Source organism: Zychaea mexicana (assembly GCF_025766255.1).
Source record: "Zychaea mexicana strain RSA 1403 chromosome Unknown BDB00scaffold_99, whole genome shotgun sequence".
NCBI classification, from domain to species: domain Eukaryota; kingdom Fungi; phylum Mucoromycota; class Mucoromycetes; order Mucorales; family Lichtheimiaceae; genus Zychaea; species Zychaea mexicana.
Window position 1 is genome coordinate 105,920 of NW_026516762.1, and position 19,491 is coordinate 125,410.

At 45.0% G+C, this 19,491-nt stretch overlaps 8 protein-coding genes across 8 annotated transcripts; 3 read left to right on the forward strand and 5 right to left on the reverse strand.

Annotated features, from left to right (window-relative positions):
• The first annotated feature begins 1,030 nt into the window (after nucleotides 1-1,030).
• On the forward strand, nucleotides 1,031-2,226 carry BDB00DRAFT_846174 (iron sulfur cluster assembly protein 1). The gene is made up of 3 exons (XM_053125135.1): nucleotides 1,031-1,207; nucleotides 1,312-1,618; nucleotides 1,728-2,226. Exons 1-3 carry the CDS (start codon nucleotides 1,106-1,108, stop codon nucleotides 1,847-1,849), a joined length of 531 nt encoding a protein of 176 aa, XP_052975166.1. The 5' UTR covers nucleotides 1,031-1,105; the 3' UTR covers nucleotides 1,850-2,226.
• A 177-nt stretch (nucleotides 2,227-2,403) lies between these two features.
• BDB00DRAFT_981806 (uncharacterized protein) lies at nucleotides 2,404-2,849 on the forward strand (the record flags this gene model as incomplete). Its single annotated transcript, XM_053129988.1, has 2 exons — nucleotides 2,404-2,569; nucleotides 2,665-2,849. Coding segments are annotated over exons 1-2 (234 nt in total), but the record flags the coding sequence as incomplete, so codon positions are not given.
• BDB00DRAFT_846180 (uncharacterized protein) lies at nucleotides 2,827-4,510 on the forward strand. The gene is made up of 2 exons (XM_053125136.1): nucleotides 2,827-3,712; nucleotides 3,877-4,510. Exons 1-2 carry the CDS (start codon nucleotides 3,198-3,200, stop codon nucleotides 4,055-4,057), a joined length of 696 nt encoding a protein of 231 aa, XP_052975168.1. The 5' UTR covers nucleotides 2,827-3,197; the 3' UTR covers nucleotides 4,058-4,510.
• Nucleotides 4,147-5,560, reverse strand: BDB00DRAFT_647488 (uncharacterized protein). The gene has a single exon (XM_053118149.1). The coding sequence runs from the start codon at nucleotides 5,082-5,084 to the stop codon at nucleotides 4,236-4,238; it is 849 nt and encodes a 282-aa protein (XP_052975169.1). The 5' UTR covers nucleotides 5,085-5,560; the 3' UTR covers nucleotides 4,147-4,235.
• A 1-nt stretch (nucleotide 5,561) lies between these two features.
• On the reverse strand, nucleotides 5,562-6,454 carry BDB00DRAFT_647489 (uncharacterized protein). The gene has a single exon (XM_053118150.1). The coding sequence runs from the start codon at nucleotides 6,247-6,249 to the stop codon at nucleotides 5,647-5,649; it is 603 nt and encodes a 200-aa protein (XP_052975170.1). The 5' UTR covers nucleotides 6,250-6,454; the 3' UTR covers nucleotides 5,562-5,646.
• BDB00DRAFT_738525 (uncharacterized protein) lies at nucleotides 6,409-7,351 on the reverse strand (the record flags this gene model as incomplete). Its single annotated transcript, XM_053118427.1, has 2 exons — nucleotides 6,409-6,668; nucleotides 6,769-7,351. Coding segments are annotated over 2 exons (843 nt in total), but the record flags the coding sequence as incomplete, so codon positions are not given.
• A 506-nt stretch (nucleotides 7,352-7,857) lies between these two features.
• BDB00DRAFT_846187 (peroxisome membrane protein) lies at nucleotides 7,858-9,498 on the reverse strand. The gene is made up of 4 exons (XM_053125137.1): nucleotides 9,359-9,498; nucleotides 9,241-9,276; nucleotides 8,225-9,110; nucleotides 7,858-8,099 (listed from the first exon to the last, which is right to left on the reverse strand). Exons 1-4 carry the CDS (start codon nucleotides 9,456-9,458, stop codon nucleotides 8,027-8,029), a joined length of 1,095 nt encoding a protein of 364 aa, XP_052975172.1. The 5' UTR covers nucleotides 9,459-9,498; the 3' UTR covers nucleotides 7,858-8,026.
• A 539-nt stretch (nucleotides 9,499-10,037) lies between these two features.
• Nucleotides 10,038-10,794, reverse strand: BDB00DRAFT_771688 (PRELI-like family-domain-containing protein; the record flags this gene model as incomplete). Its single annotated transcript, XM_053119985.1, has 3 exons — nucleotides 10,038-10,185; nucleotides 10,284-10,444; nucleotides 10,591-10,794. The coding sequence occupies 3 exons, from the start codon at nucleotides 10,792-10,794 to the stop codon at nucleotides 10,038-10,040; spliced, it is 513 nt and encodes a 170-aa protein (XP_052975173.1).
• Between the last annotated feature and the right edge of the window lie 8,697 nt (nucleotides 10,795-19,491).

The window sequence follows — 19,491 nt, forward strand, 5'->3', positions numbered from 1 at the left end:
TTTCTTTCGTTTTCTTCATCCACAAGGCTATAGCTCTCTCTTTTGACGAATGTGTCAGTGTTTATCAAAACGACGGGTATAGTGATCTGGAAGTCATATGGATATAGGGAACACTGAGACTATGGGATATTGTGAACCTGGTTTTTTCCATCATCATGTTATCCGTATGACGAACGTCACCTGCAGCAGTCAATCACCACACATTATCAATCAGCATGCTTTTCTTTACGGACGTAACTAGGAAGTGCATGTTTATAAGAACAAGGAACACCTTGCTCAAAGAGGGGGAAGAAATATACGCGCAAGTCTATATTTGAGACTAATATCCTATCTCTCTCTGTCTCTCTCTCTCTCTCTCTCTCTCTCGTCTCTCACGACCCAGCAGCAGGAGCGCGGCCTTGTTCGGGGCAAATCGGTTGAACATCATTCCTATCAAGCTACTTTGCTTTGATAGCCACATCTTTTGCCCTTTGAACGATATGCGTCTCATCTTTACGCAGAAAAAAAAAACACCCACAACCGCTTGATCAATGATGCTATCTAAAGCCTAGAGAATTAAGACGTGCCAAAAATAAAATCATGTCTAAATAGCTTTTGGTTGTCGTCATTTACTCCACGTTGTGCAAAATGAAAAATCTGATACGAAGCATTTGTCACACCGAAAAGAAAACACCGAGTAAAGGCACTGCTTGTGCAACGGTCAAAAAGAAATAAAAAAAGTGATCCGCGCTGTCTCGTCCGGACCCACATACTGTAGTCGCCAACCCATGAGAGTCAGTCATGTAGTCCATGGATATACCTCGATGCTGACAGGGAAGAATGAGGGGCCGACCTTTGCTGCTGCGATAATTTGAACTCTGTGGGGGCCATGTTTGACTTGGATGTGCGGACACTCGGCCATTGTGCTGCAAGCACCAAAAAAGATTACCAGTCAGCGCCAATCAGCCAATCACATTCTAATCAGATTGAGATGGTTTTTGGTTGTTGCGGGGGAGAAAACCAAAACATTATAAATACCCGTCAGTCCCACCCCGACCCCAAGCACAAAAGAACTTTTTTTTTTTTTCAACTCTTTTTCCACCTGTAAATACATTACACATAAACCATGTTCCGCAACACATTGACTACATTGAGCCGCTCCACGCAAGCTATTCACAAGCCCTTGACTGCCCCCACTGCCAACGGCGTTCGATTCTATCACGAAAAGGTATCATTTTTTATTCTTTTGACTACAAAGAAAAAGAAAAAAAAAAGATTGTTCCATATACATTTATTGACAATGCCTTGTTATGATTGATAATGAATGCTTAGGTCATTAACCATTTCGAAAAACCTCGCAACGTGGGCTCTTTCTCCAAGAGCGAAAAGGGAGTTGGCACTGGTTTGGTGGGTGCACCTGCTTGTGGTGATGTCATGAAGCTCCAAATCAAGGTAGACGAGGAGTCCGGCAAGATCGTCGATGTCAAGTTCAAGACGTTTGGCTGTGGCTCGGCCATTGCTTCGTCTAGCTTCATGACAGAGCGTGTCCGTGGACTGACGCTTGATCAGGCAGGTCAAATCAAGAACACTGAAATTGCCAAGGAGCTGTCGTTGCCACCGGTCAAGTTGCATTGCTCCAGTACGTAATCCTACACAAGAATACAGTCAATCAAAAATGGGAAAGGGAGGCTTGGATGGACAGGCCTTGGGTGTACTTTTGCTTAATGTGTTTTTTTTTCTTTCTGTAGTGCTTGCTGAAGATGCGATCAAATCAGCCATCAAGGACTACAAGAGCAAGCGAGTAAGTGCAGCATCAGCAGCTGCAGCTACAACGGGAGGTTCATCGTCTGCCCAGCAAGCTACGGCTTAAAGTCCCTTTTCATTCATTATGTCCCACACCCTTTCCCTGCTTACCCACCCGCTTATCGTTTTCCCACAAGAGGAGAATCACACGCACACACACACATACGCTTCTTCCTTTCTTCCACATAAAACGACTCACCTCACCTTGAACAAGAAACCCATTTTCATATTAGTTTATACATAACACCCATCCACTCCCAGCATGGCTACTATATTCTGTGTATCATTTTGCGTCATCTGCCCCCCCCCTTTTCTTTTTCTTCTTTTTCTCTTCTCTTGGTCAGCTTGGTCAAGGATCAGCAGAGAGAGAGAGAGAGAGAGAGAAACAAAAAAGAACTCTGTACCTACCCTCTCCCTTCACCCTCTCGCTTCGTAAATAAAGCAATCAGTGTCATAACAAAGTATAACCAACGTAACGCGCTGCGGTAGAGCGGCATTATGCTGCATAGCGTAGCAACCCGCGGAGTCAACTTGGGGTTTTTTTTTTTTTTTGGCGTGAACTTTGCAAAGTAAAGATGGCGTGCAAAAACTGTTAAAAAAAACCTGTTTCCTTTTTTTTTTCTTTGCGTATTTCTTTCTCTCCCTCTTTCTTCCTTTTTTTTTTTCTTTGCTTATCGCTTCTGCACTTTGACAGTTATCCAGGACTCTCCTGCTAACGAATAACCCGCAATACCAAAAATGGGAGCAGTATATACCCTCTTTCTGACACTGGGTCTCCTCGCCTCTGGTACGTCTACTGTCACTTGTTATCATGATGGCCCAGGCCAACAGGGTTAAAAGAAGGGGTTCGGGTTGCTAATAACGGATCCTTATGTGTTTCAGGCGTTTCTATACCACTTATCTTGACCTTTCAGAATCACCAACGTGTGAATCAGAACACCAATGACCCTCCCGAGTACTTCTCACAGCCGCTGCTGCAGACCGCCATGATATTCCTGGGTGAAATCGTTTGTATCGTGGTGATCCAGCTAGCGAGCAAGACGCCCGCCCTTTTGGACCGTTCACTGGTACAGGCCGTCGCGCCACAGCAACAACAACAACCACAACAGCAGCAGCAGCAGCAGCAGCAGCAGCAACAACACCAACAACAACCATCCTCACAACAGCAACAAGGAGTAGGAGCAGGCTATGGTGATCATCCCGACTGGGCTGCTGCTACACGGTCAAGCAACTGGGCGCTTGTCTGGTTCATCGTTCCGAGTGCCTGTGATCTGATTGCCACTACGGTAAATAAACATACGATGTATTATTCCTGACGAGGAGGTTCAAGAGGAGAGAAAAAGAGGGAGACAGCACGTTCTTGTCTTTTTGTGCGTGATTGCTAATATATATGTGAAATACGACATGGCTAGTTGATGAACCTGGGCCTGATATACAGCACCGCATCCATCTTCCAAATGGTACGGAGCAGCATCGTGGGCTTCTCTGCCATCTTCAGCCTGATCTTTCTCTCTCGACGCTTCCTTGGCTACGAATGGGGTGCCGTTGCTGCCATTCTCATCGGCACCACCCTCGTCTGCATGCAAGATGACTGGATTGGCCCCGCCTACCTCTGCGTGGCCCAGCTGTTTGTCGCCGGTCAGTTCGTTCTGGAAGAGTACTTGATGGACCGATACCGCCTGCATCCGCTCAAGGCCATGGGGATCGAGGGTGCATTCGGCACGGTGCTGCTGGTCATTGCCATGCTCATTGCGGTGGTGGTCGACATTGACGACAATACGCGTGCAGGTGTGCTGCAGCTGTTTGATGACTATGTCCTCTGGCAGTCGGCCCTCGTCCTTGCCCTCATGGTCGCCTTGTTCAACTTCTTTGGTCTGGCTGTAAGCACGCCGGTCGGAGTTCCTGGGCGGAGTGTCATTGACACTTTGAGGTAACAAAAAAAAAATCTTGTGTTTCACCACATCCCTTCGACATCATCATCGCTCGAATGTCTCCTATGGCTGCTGCTGTAATACCTACTGCTCGGTGATAATGATGACGTCTATCTCCCTTCTCAGTCGCTTCAGTGCTAACCGTAAATCTTTTGGGTGATAGAACGATTCTTATCTGGGTTATTGCTATCCACTATGGATGGGACACCTTTTCATGGATCCAGCTTGGCGGATTCGTGGTGCTTGTCCTCGGTGTGTTTGTATTCAACGGCGTGTTTTCGTGGGTGTGGCATCATGCAGGCGGACATGCACGAAACGGTGAGACAGCGCCTCTGTTGTCCTAAAAAAAGCCCGAATGGATACACCCGCAACAATGCATACACCCTTTGACGAGATAAGCATGCGATGGAAATGCCAGTGTTTTTATAAACTTAAAAATACATACACACATAATAAAAAAAATACATTTATTTGCTATCCCCCCCCCTCCCCCAAATGTAGTTCACACGAGAAAAAAAAACACTACTGCTTCTTATGTCTCTTCCACTTGGCCTTTGCGCGTTCTTCCATTCTTTCACCGTATTCGTCCATCGGCAGATGGAAGTCGCACTCGCCCATAGGCGGTATCCTGTGTCCAAATGCAAGGATGTTACGGGCACTCCTGCGTGATCCTTTGGGTGGCTCGTTGAGTGTGGCAGACTTGAAGAATGATTTGAATGATGGGGGTATTGTTGTGGATGCTTTCTTCTTGGATGTCTTGTTTGATGCTGATGCTGATGCCAAAGTTGTTGTTGTTGTTGTTGTTGTTGTTGATGATGAAGATGCTATTGGTGATGTATGCTTTGTTGAAGATGATGCAGTGCCATTGTTAGTAGTAGTGGTGGTGGTAATACCAGAAGTAAGGGTAGGGGTAGATGCTGTTGCTGGTGTGGAAGTAATGGTAGTAGTAGATGATGTTGCTGGTTGTTGATGAGTTTGTGCAGGCGGTGATGCAGGTGGAGAAGCGGGAGTGGGAGGAGATACTTCGGACACGACAGGCGGTGATTTATGCTCTTCTTTGCGCGACTTGCGTGTCAACCCAAGCATTTCGTACCGCCGTAAATGCTCTTCCGCGTCGTGTAATACTTGCCGATACAACACATCCACATCGGGCAACGTACTAAATGAAGAGGACGGTGTTGGTTCTGTAGTAGTAATAGTAGTAGTACTACTACTACTACTAGTGGTAGCATCTGCTTCTGCCGAGTTATCGTCTGCTGACGCTGCTGTGTTCTCTGCTTCTTGCTGTTGCTTGACGGCTGAGGCAATGGCCATAATGATAGATTTGTCGGTATGCCGTACGCGCTCGACAAACTGTTGCTGCTGGTACATTTCATGCTGCAGTCGCTCTTTTTCTCGGTTCTTTTGCTTTTTCTCTTCTTTTTCATGTTTTCGGTGTCGTTTTAAATAATATTCCTCCGGTATTAACTAACCCACAACGTTCCCATAGATTGAGTCTCTGGCTATAAGAGTTTATCCAAAATAAAAATATAAAGCGTACCTCGACTTCATTAATAGGGACATTGGGTTGCGATCGTTTCCGTGGTCGTCGCGGAGGTTTGTCAGAAACAGTGAAAACAGGTTTCACAGTTGGCTCTTGATAGAGTTCAGGCACTTGTTGGTCGATATTGGAGTTGTCTTGTACTTGCTCAATTTGATCGAACGAGTCATCATTGTCATTACTGCTAATGCATAATATGGTGTTGGCATCAATGTGTGGTTCATATTTAGCTGGTATAGATTTGCACAAAAATGAAAAAAAGAAAAAAAGAGAAAAGACGCATTCAGAAAGGTTATTATAAAGATCGCCTTCTGTAAGATCTGTTTTATTCCACTCCCTTCCACAGATTCGTTTTCCTTACTCGATTGCCTCTCGAGAGCGGTTTGAACTGCCTCAGTGAGAAAACTGTGTCGCGGGGGTAATGCTCGTTTCTGGGAAGGCTGTTGCTGTTGTGGTTGTGGTTGTTTCTGCTGCCGTGGGGGCGTTGAGCGTGAGTCTTTCATGATAATTATTATCTCTTAAAGTGGCAGTTGTAACAGCAGCAGTATAGTAGCACACATGTAAATTCACCTTCTTTTTTTTTAAGTTCCCTTTGCCCGCAACGCTATACTCAGACAAAGACGCGAGCGCGCGCTCTCTCTTTTTTTTTTCTTGCCTAGCCATCTTTTGTCCAATGGCACGCGTCTCTAATACAAGTATAGCTGGATCTTTACTGTTCTTGGTTTTGACAAATGTGGTGTATATTTTAGAGTCTAATATGTTAAGTAAAGCGTAGTATCTACAATTACAATTATTAAGGCCCTTTGTTCTTTTTCTACAAATGTAATCGTCCCTGCTCTGTATGATAGTGCCGGGATATCTGCGCTCTTCTTGGTTTAAGTCTTTTGGATGTTGAAAGAGGCCATTAGAAATATATAAGAAGTTTAGATGTAAAGGTAAGAAGAAAAAAAAAAGAGAACAACGGAATAACGAACAAAGGTTGATGCAAAGGAACATATAATAAAGAAAAGCAGGAGATTAGCAAGGTAGAGAGCAATAATGACGAGGATGGGAGGGTTGGATTAGTGATAGAGAAGGGGTCGATCGTCAGGCACAAAACCTGCTAAAGAAAGAGAGATAAGACATCATACAACAAAAGTACACTCATTCTTAAATGATGTGATATACAAGATAGTTGGGCATTCCCCAGATTTCATAACCTAGCGCCTTGGCCATCTTTGCAAATCCTTCGGTCTCGACTTCATGTTGATAGGGGAACGTTGGGAAGATGGCTCCCTCTCGATGGACCTGCGCTCTGACCAAGGTGCAGGTACCGCCTACAGCGTCGAGCGGGATAGCATGGAATACATCGGTAATACCGTCGGGATACCGCATGTCAATCATAAGTTTACGATGCGTTTCCAGCTCAGAATAACCTGTAACATTTTGGTGAGTCTTTTGTATGCATTCTAGAGAGAGACAAGGCGGAGGGGGGGGGAGGGATGTAGACGTAAGGGAGGGAATAGGGAGGCCTACCTTCTACCAAGACATCGTCCGGCTGCAGTGTCTTTTGAAACTCTCGACTTTCCGGTGTTTCTTGCCAGTTGTTCCGGTCATATCCACCTTCCTCGTTATAGGAATGCCACCAACAATTAGGCGCCAGCACATCCTTGTTCATGCCAATCAGTTCCTCCAGCAAAGTCGCAGGGTATTCGACGACGTCGCCATCCAGCCATAATACCCAAGCGATTTCTTCAGTAAGTGCGGATGATAAGAGGGTGTTTCGACTTTTGGCCATGATCTTGCGTCGTTCCACTTGGACACCAAATGCATGGCGTTCCTCTGTATTGGGCAAAGAAAAATCAAAGTCCTTTTGATATATCGAAATCCGATGGAACTGTTGCCATGGTTCTTGGTTGTTGGAATACCATTTTGCCATGTCGTGTAACTTTTCAATCGTGCCATCGGACGAGTCGCTGACAAGAAAGCCCAGTGAAATCAAGTGGTGTGGGTACGTTAAGCCGTTGACGTTTTGAAAGTATCTTTCAATGAGTCGAGCTGAGTCTTTGAAAGGGGTTAGAATCAGGACATGCTGGTTTGGTTCCTGTTGGTGTTGGTCTTCTTGTAATTGTTGTTGTTGTTGTTGCTGCTGCTGCTGTTGACCAGGTAAAGGTAATGGTGTTCCGGATGCATTCAGTTTGTCCATGTCAAAATATCGGAATTTGTTGGGATGGCTGCTGTGGAAATGGCTCGTGATAGTGCCGTCATCGACGCAGGTCCATGACGATGATAAGCTGGAAGTGGATGAAGAAAACAGCCAATAGATTAAGCCACAGCTCGCCAGAACGATCGTAATGACCTGCATCCGTGCACTGAAGAGCATTGTTTAAGAGTGTCGAATTCTTTTCTTTTTGGTCAAGCTGCGTCGGTCAAATATGGCCTTTTCCTTTGGAGATATATATTTTAGGTAAAAGAGGTATATGAGGGGTGGAAGGAGAAAAAGAGCGTACTGTGGGGCGGTAGAAGGAAGGGGGTGGGGCTATCCTTCAGGGAGTGGTTATAAAGGAAAGGAGTTAAATTCGATCCAGGTTCACAGACGTTCGGAATAAGAAATGAACGGTTTTAAGTAATGTGCGAGCAAAAAAAAGAAAACGATGTTTATTTCTTTATGAAGCAGAGGTGTAGAAATAAATGTTTTGCCACAAAGGAAGATAGTCGCGAAGGATACCTAGTAGCCATGGTAGTTATTAGATTAGCCTGCTAATTACTGCTTGCCCACTATCGTTTTAGACTGCTATCCTTTACCTGCAGCGATAGACAAGACCGGCTTATTTTCCACGGAGTTACAGAAACGCTCTAAACGTGGTCTAATAAAGTGGCACCCCGATCAGTTTAGGCAAAGTGTGAAACCACCCTCCCAACGCATCTGTCATCCACTCGTGTCTCTCTTGTCTCCCATTTCAGCTGGGCCTGACGCGGATAATAAAATTACCTGGTGATGCGCATGTAAAACGCGCCACGCAACAAGTTGAGCCATAACAGCTGCAACCGTCGTGCATATTCCTGCTTTTCGAGGGGCATCATTTTTGATCGTCCTCCATGCGGCTGCTCAAACGCCTGGCGCACCATGGCCTGCGACAGCAATTCAACTGCCAACGACAGCAACCAGGGTTTCCACGACATCCGGCCATACTTCAACACCGCAAGCACATAGAGCAAAGGCCGCAAGATATACAGCACCTCGCCTGACTTGCCGATGGCGTTCATGATATGCACCATTTGATCTGGCCGGCGCAGCTTTTCGGGCGTCAAGACCTTGGACATCAAGTAATCCGTCACGTCGCCAAACTTGCGCACAGACACGTTCGAATTGTTGTTATTGCTACGTCTTGCTGCTGCTGCTGCTGACTGCTTTGCATCGAATTCAATCGTGGATCGCATCAATGGCATTTCCACACCGGACCGTTCACCGGTGTATCGTTCCGGCACGCTAGCCATCCGACGATTCCGTTCCAATGAAGCAGGATCGACATCACGTTGCAAGTGATGCGGATACAGATTCATACGGTTGGATGTCAGTTTGAAGAGTGACAGCCGAAGCGCCACCTTGACCGCTTCCAAAGCGGCAATCCAGCGCCATTGGGCTTGCTTGCCCCATTTTTTCAAAACGCCCATTTCCATTAGCACTTGGGTATACGAAATAATTGACAATAACGCAGAGCACCGTTTGTGCATGGGCGAGTTTGTCGACCAAAAGTTTATGTATTTGTTGAATGCTGATTCTTCATGCTCGGATTTAGTTTCGTCGGCATGGCTGTGTGCGGCTTGCCGCAAGATGGCATTGTGATATAAACCGAGTAGGTTTAAGGCTGCATACACTGTATAAAATATGCAAGCAAGAGTAGGTTAGCCTCAAGCTTTCCGCACCTCCCTCCACACTCCCCTTGTATTCCATTGTTGAAGAAAAAAAGGAGTCCTTATGAGGATTGGATTATTAAAGATACTTGCATGCTTGCGAAGCAAACTCGGCGTCGTGGAAACGACCTAGCGCACAAAATATATTAATTTCAAGCATAAACGTTCGCAAAAGTGGCAAGCTCTTTTTTTTTTGTTTTGGGCAACTCACCTGGCAAGATATACGTTAAAGAACGAAGAGAGGCTTCGATTCCAGTAATTTGAGAGGCGTTTTTCAATAAAAAGTCGTCGTATTGTTTGAAGAAATCCATTGAGAATTATTTTATTATGAAGGAAAGGAGGGATCTGTGTGGGGAAAGAGGAGAAAGAAGAGGGAAAAAGGAATGATTTTGCGCTGACCAATTTCGTAACGGACTTTTTCAGACACAGACACAAAAGAGAGATGAATGTGGTCGAGCCGTGCGAATTCCAGTTGGTTTGTTCTTTATTTTTTAATTTGCAAGAAATGATGCTTTTGATGTACTTTTACATTACAGAATGAGGATGAGGGGTGGGTGTGAGGGGGGTGCGGGAGCTCTTTACAAGAGAAGGCTGTACAAAGAATATCTGATAATAGGGAAGATTGATCTGTCTCTTTTTTTGTCTATGTAAAGAAAGGGTCTAGAAAGAAAGAATATGCAGTCGACGGAATTTAAGAGGAGAGGAGATGATGGGTATCCTTAAGCACGTGAAGATCTTAGTTATTGCTGCTGCCATTGCTATTGACAACAACACTCTTTTGCTGTTCCTCCTGTGATGCTTCTGCCATCACCACGAAGCGCTCGAGAACCTAATCCGACTACAGTCAAATCATCTTGCTCTGCCATACATCATCATACAACCGATAACTGCTAACTAGTAGAACTTACTTTGCTGAAGCCTTCGCGGCCCACAGCGGCATTCTGTTGGAATCGCTTGACTGAAAAGTCTTCCAACACGCTCGCCCAGCGCGACATGAGACTTCCAGCCGAAATGGCTGCCTGCTGCGTAAATTGCGTTCTATGTTTTTATATTACTTACGTCAGTCTATCCCTTTCTTGATCAAATCTGACGGTATCCCAGCAGCATTTATGCATTTAGTGAAAAGAAAAACCTACTTGGTATGGTCTTCTGGATGTTCACAGTACACAATCTCTTCCTCCACTGATAAAAGATTAGACATGGTCAGGTTTTGGCTTCGCATCGTCATTGTTTTCTTTTTTGGATCGATAATCGAAATTTCTCGTACATATTGAGCGCCGTTATCACAGCCCAATAGCTATATACATATAATACACTGGTTAGGAAATCCGTTCGTTTCGAATATTCGTCGTTTTTGTCGTAAAGGTTATACCGTTGAGCGGTCTAAAAGTCAATTGTTTTTTGTTTTGCCTAGTTACCAAACAATTGGGAAAAGATAGTTACCTTCATAATTAGGGCAGGCACGTTTTGATTGACGGTAATTAAACGCTCGGTTGTCAAAATGCCGGTTTTCGGATCCACTCGTCTGTCAAGGACATCCACAGCCTGTACATGGGTGCAATGCTCATTGGGGTATTTTTGCCAGTTGGCAGCTGAGACAAGACTCCATTCATACTGGTAGTCATGGACTGATTTAAACAGCTTCATTTCCGTGCACAACAAAAAAGGTGAAAACAAAAAAAAAATCACAAACAAAGAAGAATTCAAAGCCCTCTTGGAGATGGACATTCTTTTATATATAAAGCAACAGCAACCCCCGGATTCCCGATGATCGCGGCAAAATATCATTGCCGCCCACTGTGCTGGATGAATCAAGTGGCTAAAACCCAATTCGATGTATTTTTTTGGAAATCTTGGACCCACTTTGATAGGTCCGATGGACACATTTTTCCCGAGTTTCACTTGCGCAACTTGACCCATAGGATTGTCAGGAACCGTAAAAAATATAAACAAGGTGAATCTTCTAGGAATGAATAAAAGGGAAACATACTACGCTTGAAAAGTGAACCCTTATCAACTTTCTTTCCAGACATGCTGTCTTCTAAAGCTGTTCCTAATGACGATACCACTGCTACACATCATACTACTTCTTATATCTCCATCAACGTACTCTAAATTATGTATAAATCAAGCTTGTCGGCACAAGTTTCTTTTCTCTATCTGTTAAATAATCAACCAGCACCTTGTTATATAAGTTAGTAGCTAACTGCTATGGGAAATATCTGATGTCGCGTTTATTTATGATACCATGTCACCTTCCAAATATCAAGCTGGTTGTCATCAATAAATTTATGACTTTTTCTTGTTTCTTCAATTTTTGAATGAGTCTCTTTAGCAACCATTTTTGTTATACTTGCGAAACAATAAATGTGAGAGAGAAATACAGTATATATACTGTATGTTATGGTAGATTGCGGCGAGTATTGAAAAAGCAGCGTTACTTGTTCGTTTGTTATGTTTCTGGTTTCCGTCAACGTGTGTTGTACATTTCTTCTTCTTTTCGTTAACGTGTAGTGAAGGCGAGCATATAGATTCGTCGACGATTGTAACGATCCCTCTTTAAAATGCTGTGTGTCAAATTACAAAACCATTCAAAGTCAAAAAGATCCGCCATCTTTCCCTCCCTTTAAAAATAAGCAAGCTCTTACCGTTACCTTCAATAAATTTTTCAATAAAAGCCTGTCTTCAACGTGTATACTATTTCCGAGTTTGCCAATGACTTTTTCTTTACTGCCATCTTCATTAATCTAATAAAGATTTAAAAGCCAAAAGAAATCGCGGTTATAAGAAACTCACTCTTTTTTCCCTCCTTTTCAACGCTGCTGTTCTTTTTAACACACCACATAATAAAAGCTTACTTTTTATGTTACTGTCCTTTTTCCATTTGCCTGCCGCCATTAATAATTGAATGCCAATGCTGTTTAAAAAAAAGCACAAAGTCCCTCAGCTGTTGTTGTGGGCCGCCCTTGTTAATGTGGAGGCCACTGCTGGCTTTGAAAAAAAATTGAGGGAAGGGGCGGCTTGAAGAAGTATTACAACAATATAAATCACGCACAAGCAAGTTTAGCGAACGGGAAGAGAAAAAAAAACATTTTTTATTTGATACATGATACTACTAATCAATAATAGGGTGTCGATGTCTTAGCTTCCCTGCTCTTAAGCAGGTACTGACAGGAGCAACCACGAGAAGGTCCATCGACATCTGCTCCCGTAACCCTCTCCCCACAAAGCTAGGGTCTTGTCTTGGTCGCTTTTTTGTGGATCATCAAAGGTCGATTGGTATTGAGATGCCCAGTCCGCTCTCACCAATCGCGACGCCTACAAAACAAGCACCACCACCCACCCACCCACACACTTTCCTTCGACCACCTACCTTACGCCTCCGTCGCCCATGCCTACAAATCAAGCACCACCACCCACCCACACACTCACCCACTTACCTTCACCCACTTACCTTACGCCTCCGTCGCCCATGCCTACAAATCAAGCACCACCACCCACCCACACACTCACCCACTTACCTTCACCCACTTACCTTACGCCTCCGTCGCCCATGCCTACAAAACAAGCACCACCACCCACACACCCACACACCCACTTACCTTCACCCACTTACCTTACGCCATCGTCGCCCATGCCTACAAAACAAGCACCACCCACCCACCCACACACTCACTCACTTACCTTCAACCACCTACCTTACACCATCGTCGCCCGTGCCTACAGAACAAGCACCACCACCCACACACCCACACACTTTCCTTCGACCACCTACCTTACGCCTCCGTCGCCCATGCCTACAAATCAAGCACCACCACCCACCCACACACTCACCCACTTACCTTCACCCACTTACCTTACGCCTCCGTCGCCCATGCCTACAAATCAAGCACCACCACCCACCCACACACTCACCCACTTACCTTCACCCACTTACCTTACGCCTCCGTCGCCCATGCCTACAAATCAAGCACCACCACCCACCCACACACTCACCCACTTACCTTCACCCACTTACCTTACGCCTCCGTCGCCCATGCCTACAAAACAAGCACCACCACCCACACACCCACACACCCACTTACCTTCACCCACTTACCTTACACCATCGTCGCCCGTGCCTACAGAACAAGCACCACCACCCACACACCCACACACTTTCCTTCGACCACCTACCTTACGCCTCCGTCGCCCATGCCTACAAATCAAGCACCACCACCCACCCACACACTCACCCACTTACCTTCACCCACTTACCTTACGCCTCCGTCGCCCATGCCTACAAATCAAGCACCACCACCCACCCACACACTCACCCACTTACCTTCACCCACTTACCTTACGCCTCCGTCGCCCATGCCTACAAAACAAGCACCACCACCCACCCACCCACACACTCACTTACCTTCAACCACCTACCTTACGCCTCCGTCGCCCGTGCCTACAGAACAAGCACCACCACTACCCACCCACACACCCACTTACCTTCACCCACTTACCTTACGCCTCCGTCGCCCATGCCTACAAAACAAGCACCACCACCCACACACCCACACACCCACTTACCTTCACCCACTTACCTTACGCCATCGTCGCCCATGCCTACAAAACAAGCACCACCCACCCACCCACACACTCACTCACTTACCTTCAACCACCTACCTTACACCATCGTCGCCCGTGCCTACAGAACAAGCACCACCCACCCACCCACACACCCACTTACCTTTAACCACTTACCTTACGCCTCCGTCGCCCGTGCCTACAAAACAAGCACCACCACCCACCCACCCACACACCCACTTACCTTCACCCACTTACCTTACGCCTCCGTCGCCCGTGCCTACAAACCAAGCACCACCACCCACCCACCCACCCACCCACGACCTACAAAACCCGCGTTAGCCCCCACTCCCTCCCCAGACACTCACAAAAAAAAGAAAGGGACTTACCATACGTGATCGTGAAAAAGTGAAAAATGAAAAGAGAAAGAAAAAGTGAGGAAGCAACACGCTGCGGAAAATGGGTGTCTTTTTATGGGCAAAAGTTCATTTCCAAAAAGAACTCTGGTCTGGGCTCAATGAGATTCTGAAGGGACGCTTGCTTTTTTTTCCTTCTTTGTATCTTTTTTTTTGCGTACAAAAAACTAAAATAGGCAAAGATAAGCTCCGTGCTCAACAAAGCGCACAACAATGACAGACGACAGTAACACGATCACAACGCGCATTATCACACTTTGGCACTGTTTTTTATCTTTTTTTTTTTACTTTCTGTGTTCGCGTAGTTCAGTTCGCGAAAATAATGGAAAGGAAAAAAGTTTTATTATTATTCCAATGCACATCACGTAGTTCAGTTCGCGAGAAAAATGGATAGGAAAAAAAGTTAGTTCGGAGGATACGTTCCGAGCCAATCTGGTTTGCTTTTTTCGCATGTATCATACTTCACGCGCACCCTGGGAAATAGCAGACAGATAGGATATACGATCGACGCTGTTTTTCTTGAAAAGAATCCCTTTCTCTGCATCCACCACGCTTGCCAGCTTACGATTATCGTTCGTTAAGCTGACCACCGAGCGAGCTCAATGCGAGACTAAAGACGACAAGCAGTCTAAAACCACACCTCCATAAGCGTATACAGTGTAGTTGTTTTCGCCTGGACGAGTGACGTCCCCCAACTTTGGTTCCATCCCCCCATCCAACCCCCCACCCCCAACTTTATTCACGGCCAGCACGGAAGGTCTGCGCATGAAGAAGCCGAGCATGACAGCAAAGTACAATGGAAACCCTGCGCAAAAAACATCGTAACTTGGCCTCAGAGCCTCGAAAAAACAAGGGTTGAGTATGTGCGTGTTGCTACGAGTCTGCCCATTGCGCTGGTTGCGGTTGTGTGAAAAAAGCGCTGCGAATCGCTTCGCAAGAGCAGCCGCCATTTCGCTCGGAATTGGTCAAAATGGGTGACGCGAATAAAATAAAATGTGTTTTGACATGCTTGTCCTGGCAACAAGCGGCTTTCAGGAACATGGATTGTCATGACTACTGAATGCCATGGCAATAAGCAGCTTTCTTATGCAGCGTGGTTATAAAGCAAGCCTCATAGAGAAGGATGTTAAAACGAGCAAACCAAACAACCTGAAGAAGCAGCCTGTATGGATAATAGTAGCTCTAGGATGACGCGCATACTATGCTGAAAACAGCCATGCTGCTCCATATTCTGCTCTTGACAATCTATTTTAAGCTGCCCACATCCATCATTGCGGGCTTGGAGGATCAGCAATCGTTAATTGCCGTGCGCATATACTCGTATAAGAGAGCGTTTTTTATTTTCGTTACACACGCCACGACAGTTGATACAACAATGGCCGAGACTTTCTACAATGTCTCACTGATCCCATGAAGACGCTGGCTGCGGCGTTCAGCACATGTTTACTCCAAACAAAACCCAAACAAACAATTTATTGTTCAATATAAACAACATTGACCCGAACCCTGTACAGAGACCCTTTGATCATTGGCCTGACCTTTGCGCTATTCCAATCTAATACACGCCCAGTCATCCTGCTGATAAGATATTAACCAACTTGCATAACACTATCCGCTATCTCCCCCATCCCCCATCCCCTTCTTTCCTGATACTTTTCCTTTTTTGGATTATAATTCACCAATATAACTAGTAACAAGACAACCATTCCAAGTGCATCATCAGCCGTAAATAATCGTTAAAAGATCACAAACGACATCATATCACGCCAGCCTATTCGGGTCATAGGCGTTCATTGCTGTACAGATGTTGTTTTACATAAACTGGATCATCCGAGTATAATGTTTCCGTGATTTATGGTGCATACTAGTGTGTCTCAAAATCTGGAGATATCTGGAGAGTTTTTTCATGTGTGAAATAAGTAGGGCATAGACATAAAAGGGAAATTATGGGGGTTGATGAGGAAAAAGAGCTTCTTCCTGACGGAAGGTGATGCGTAACTTGTGGGTAGAGCCGATGACAGATTGAGGGTGGAATGGGATAGAAGAAAATATAAAGCCAATGGGCTCGCCACACTCCAGCTAGAATACCTGAAAGAATCTGAGCGGTTGTATGATAGAGGAGATTGAGATGAAGGCCACGAAGGCATAGTAAGGTGGCGTCGGAGACAGTGTGCTCGGAGGCCGGCATCCCCTTATTTCACCCCGGTTGAGTGTGAAAAAAATTGGAGGGTGGTGGCTGAGGCGGGAGGAAAGAGTGGGGTTCAATAGCAGCAGCAACAACCAAAGATCTTTTTTTTTCTTCTCATTAACAACCACCATGGCAATTCAACAGCTGCGAACACACTTGTATATGACTTTTTACTGTCTCCATGATAAATAGAAGAGAAAAAGAAAACAAAGCGGCACAATCCACAGATTTAACAAAAAACGGAATCATGGTAATTGTTTTTTTTAAAAAAAAGCATGTGCTCAAGATTTGTAAAGGTGTAGACCGCCGTTACTGTAAAAAAAACGATAGCCTTTCAAAGTTGCGTAGGTGATCAAGGGAAGGAAAAGGTTGTCGGTTGTGCTTGGGATATAGCTTTGGTGGATACATGCTCATTCAGAATTACTGCTTTTTTCTCTTTTTTTTCTGTCTATACTTAATGTACCATCTTGCGCCATTCCAACGTCAAACTTACTGCGTAATACAACATCGTCTTCTACTTGCACATTCAACTCGTACTCACAACAACTACGACGCAACATTCTTCTTCTCCAATAATCAAACACAATCATATACAACATGACGCTGATCCGCCATTGGCTTGCAAAACATACAGCCTGACGCAATTACCTCTCACTACCATATACGCCCATATTACATGATGACGACCATGACGCCGGTCTTTTGTTTTTATACTTGTATGCACACGCACATCATCATCGTATTGTAATGACGGTCATCTCTTTCTTTGCTGTATGTATACACATCAATGCGATGATAATTATATTCCTATGATGCATACACACCACCACAACTATAATCCTCCTCTGCAATTCGCTGTACTTGCACACACACGGTGACAACGACGATTACCTTTTTCCTTTGCATATGCTAATACAAACGTCGCTGGTCCTGCTGGATAAGGTAGTTATATATGATGATGGATGGAATGTGGGGTTTTATTATTGTCACTGTAGATGTTATGGTTGGGATAAAAAAATAAAGTAAAAGATCATACCTTATGTCGCCATTATGTTTCAGTTGTCTGCATAAACGGGTGTGAGAAGGGATTGCATGTTACTACAAGTGCTTCTATTAAAACTATAGATATAGCTCTGAGCGGTGATGATAATATGGCACGGACAAAGAAGAAAAGGCGTTTGTTGTTTCGAAGGAGGAAGAAGTTTCTTTGCTACTACAACAGCAACTTCATTTTTTCATTAAAAACCAACAACTATGAACAACCAACACATTACTACCCTTGACAACATTCGTTACGCTCTTTCACACTCGACTGTACCTGGCGTACTTGCACTTGTTCCCAACAAAATCGTGCGCGTTCCTGCTGCTCAATGGCAAATCTTCAAGGATCGCATCTCGGAATTGTGTGGCTACAAATGGGTCCACAAACGCAAGACTGTGAATGGCACCAGAGTCCTTTATAGGAGACTTTCTATTGTCATCGTTTCAGCAGCTATACCCCAAAGCGTAATATACGACTCGCCCAGAAGGACAGTAAGAAGTGCGGCTGTACTAGCAAGTTGAAGGTCACCATTTGGCGCGATCCCCCAACCACTTGTGAGATTGAAATGACAAGTCCTCACGTCAATCACGTTCCTGGAGATCGCGATGACGTGCGCACTCTTCCGTTGACGTCCTTGACAGTCGACAGCATCACCCGGCAGCTGCAGGACGGAAGAAATTGCAGGGATTTCCGTATGTCCATCTTGCGACAACTTGACACTGTGGACGAGGCACGAAACAATGCTGGTGCAAGCTCGTCAACACAGCAAGGATCCCAAGTGGTGTACAGTACTGGACAACGACGTGTGAATTATGAGGATGTATATAACATGATGTTGAAGGTATGTCAACAGATTGATGTACTTTTTAAACACATCAATTAGTAATCTTACATTACTAAAACATTCCAATATAGTTGAAAACGACCTTTACCAGTTCAACCCAAATGATATGCTGTCAGCAAAAGTCTGGCTGGATCAACGCCTTGCCAATGAGAACTATATTATATACAATGGCAATACATCCGAATACACCACCTCCATCGACACTTACTCTTTCGGGTTCCTATCCCAAATGCAGCTTGCCCAGCTCCAAAACTCAACGTCCGTTTGCATGTATGCTACCCATAGCATCACAAGTCGCCTTGCTGATATTATGTATACCATTGTAACACGCAATCCTCACAAAGGACTGGCTATCCCATTGCATATATGTTCACCAACGATCACTCTGGCGGTCCAATCACTCAATGGTTACAGTTTCTTCGCAATACGTGTGGCATGGTGATTGATATGATGATCATTGATTGCAGCATTCCCGAAGTTAATGCCATCCAATCCCAAGTCCCCTCGGCAGCCATCCATTACTGCGCGTTTCATGTCATCCAAGCATGGAACCGCAACCTGAAATATAAAGTTCGCTTGGATGCATCGAAGACAGCCGATGACCTAAAGGAGTATCGTAGCGAAATGATGACTGCATTGAAAGCAATGCTGCACGAACAGGATATCGATGATCTGTACCATGCCATCCAGGAATTTCAGGAGAAGTATTATGAGCAAGAGGAATTCCAGGATTTGGAACGGCATTATTTGCACGAGAACATTATCCAGCATTGGTCAACGACATACGTCCATCCCTACAACAGATTTATGACGACCAACAACTTTATCGAATCATGGCATAACCAGCTCAAAACTGTCTATCTCAAACACATCCGCAACAAACGACTTGACCGCTTATTTTTTGTTCTTACGCACGAAGTCGAGTTTTACTTTAAATGCGAACGCGAACGAGTCTTGTGCAACAACGGTCGTATGGGTCCTGTCGAAAATCAACTATCACTGCGCCGATATACTGCATCTCTAGTAACTGTTGATGCTATTGCGACAATGATCCGCAATCCTGAGGGGGGACATATCAGTACTCCAATGATGGGCACTTGGAAAGTAAACTCATTTCAGTCTCAATCAACCGAGGTATACAAGATAGCTGTCAATGCTGATAAGCTTATTTTATTTCGTACCTGTGAATATTTTATGCATAGACAAGCTCCTTGCAAGCACTTGTATTTGTTGAAGCGATTCACAGATATGATGCTTGGTTTTGAAACAGTGCAGACTAGAGCACTTGAGC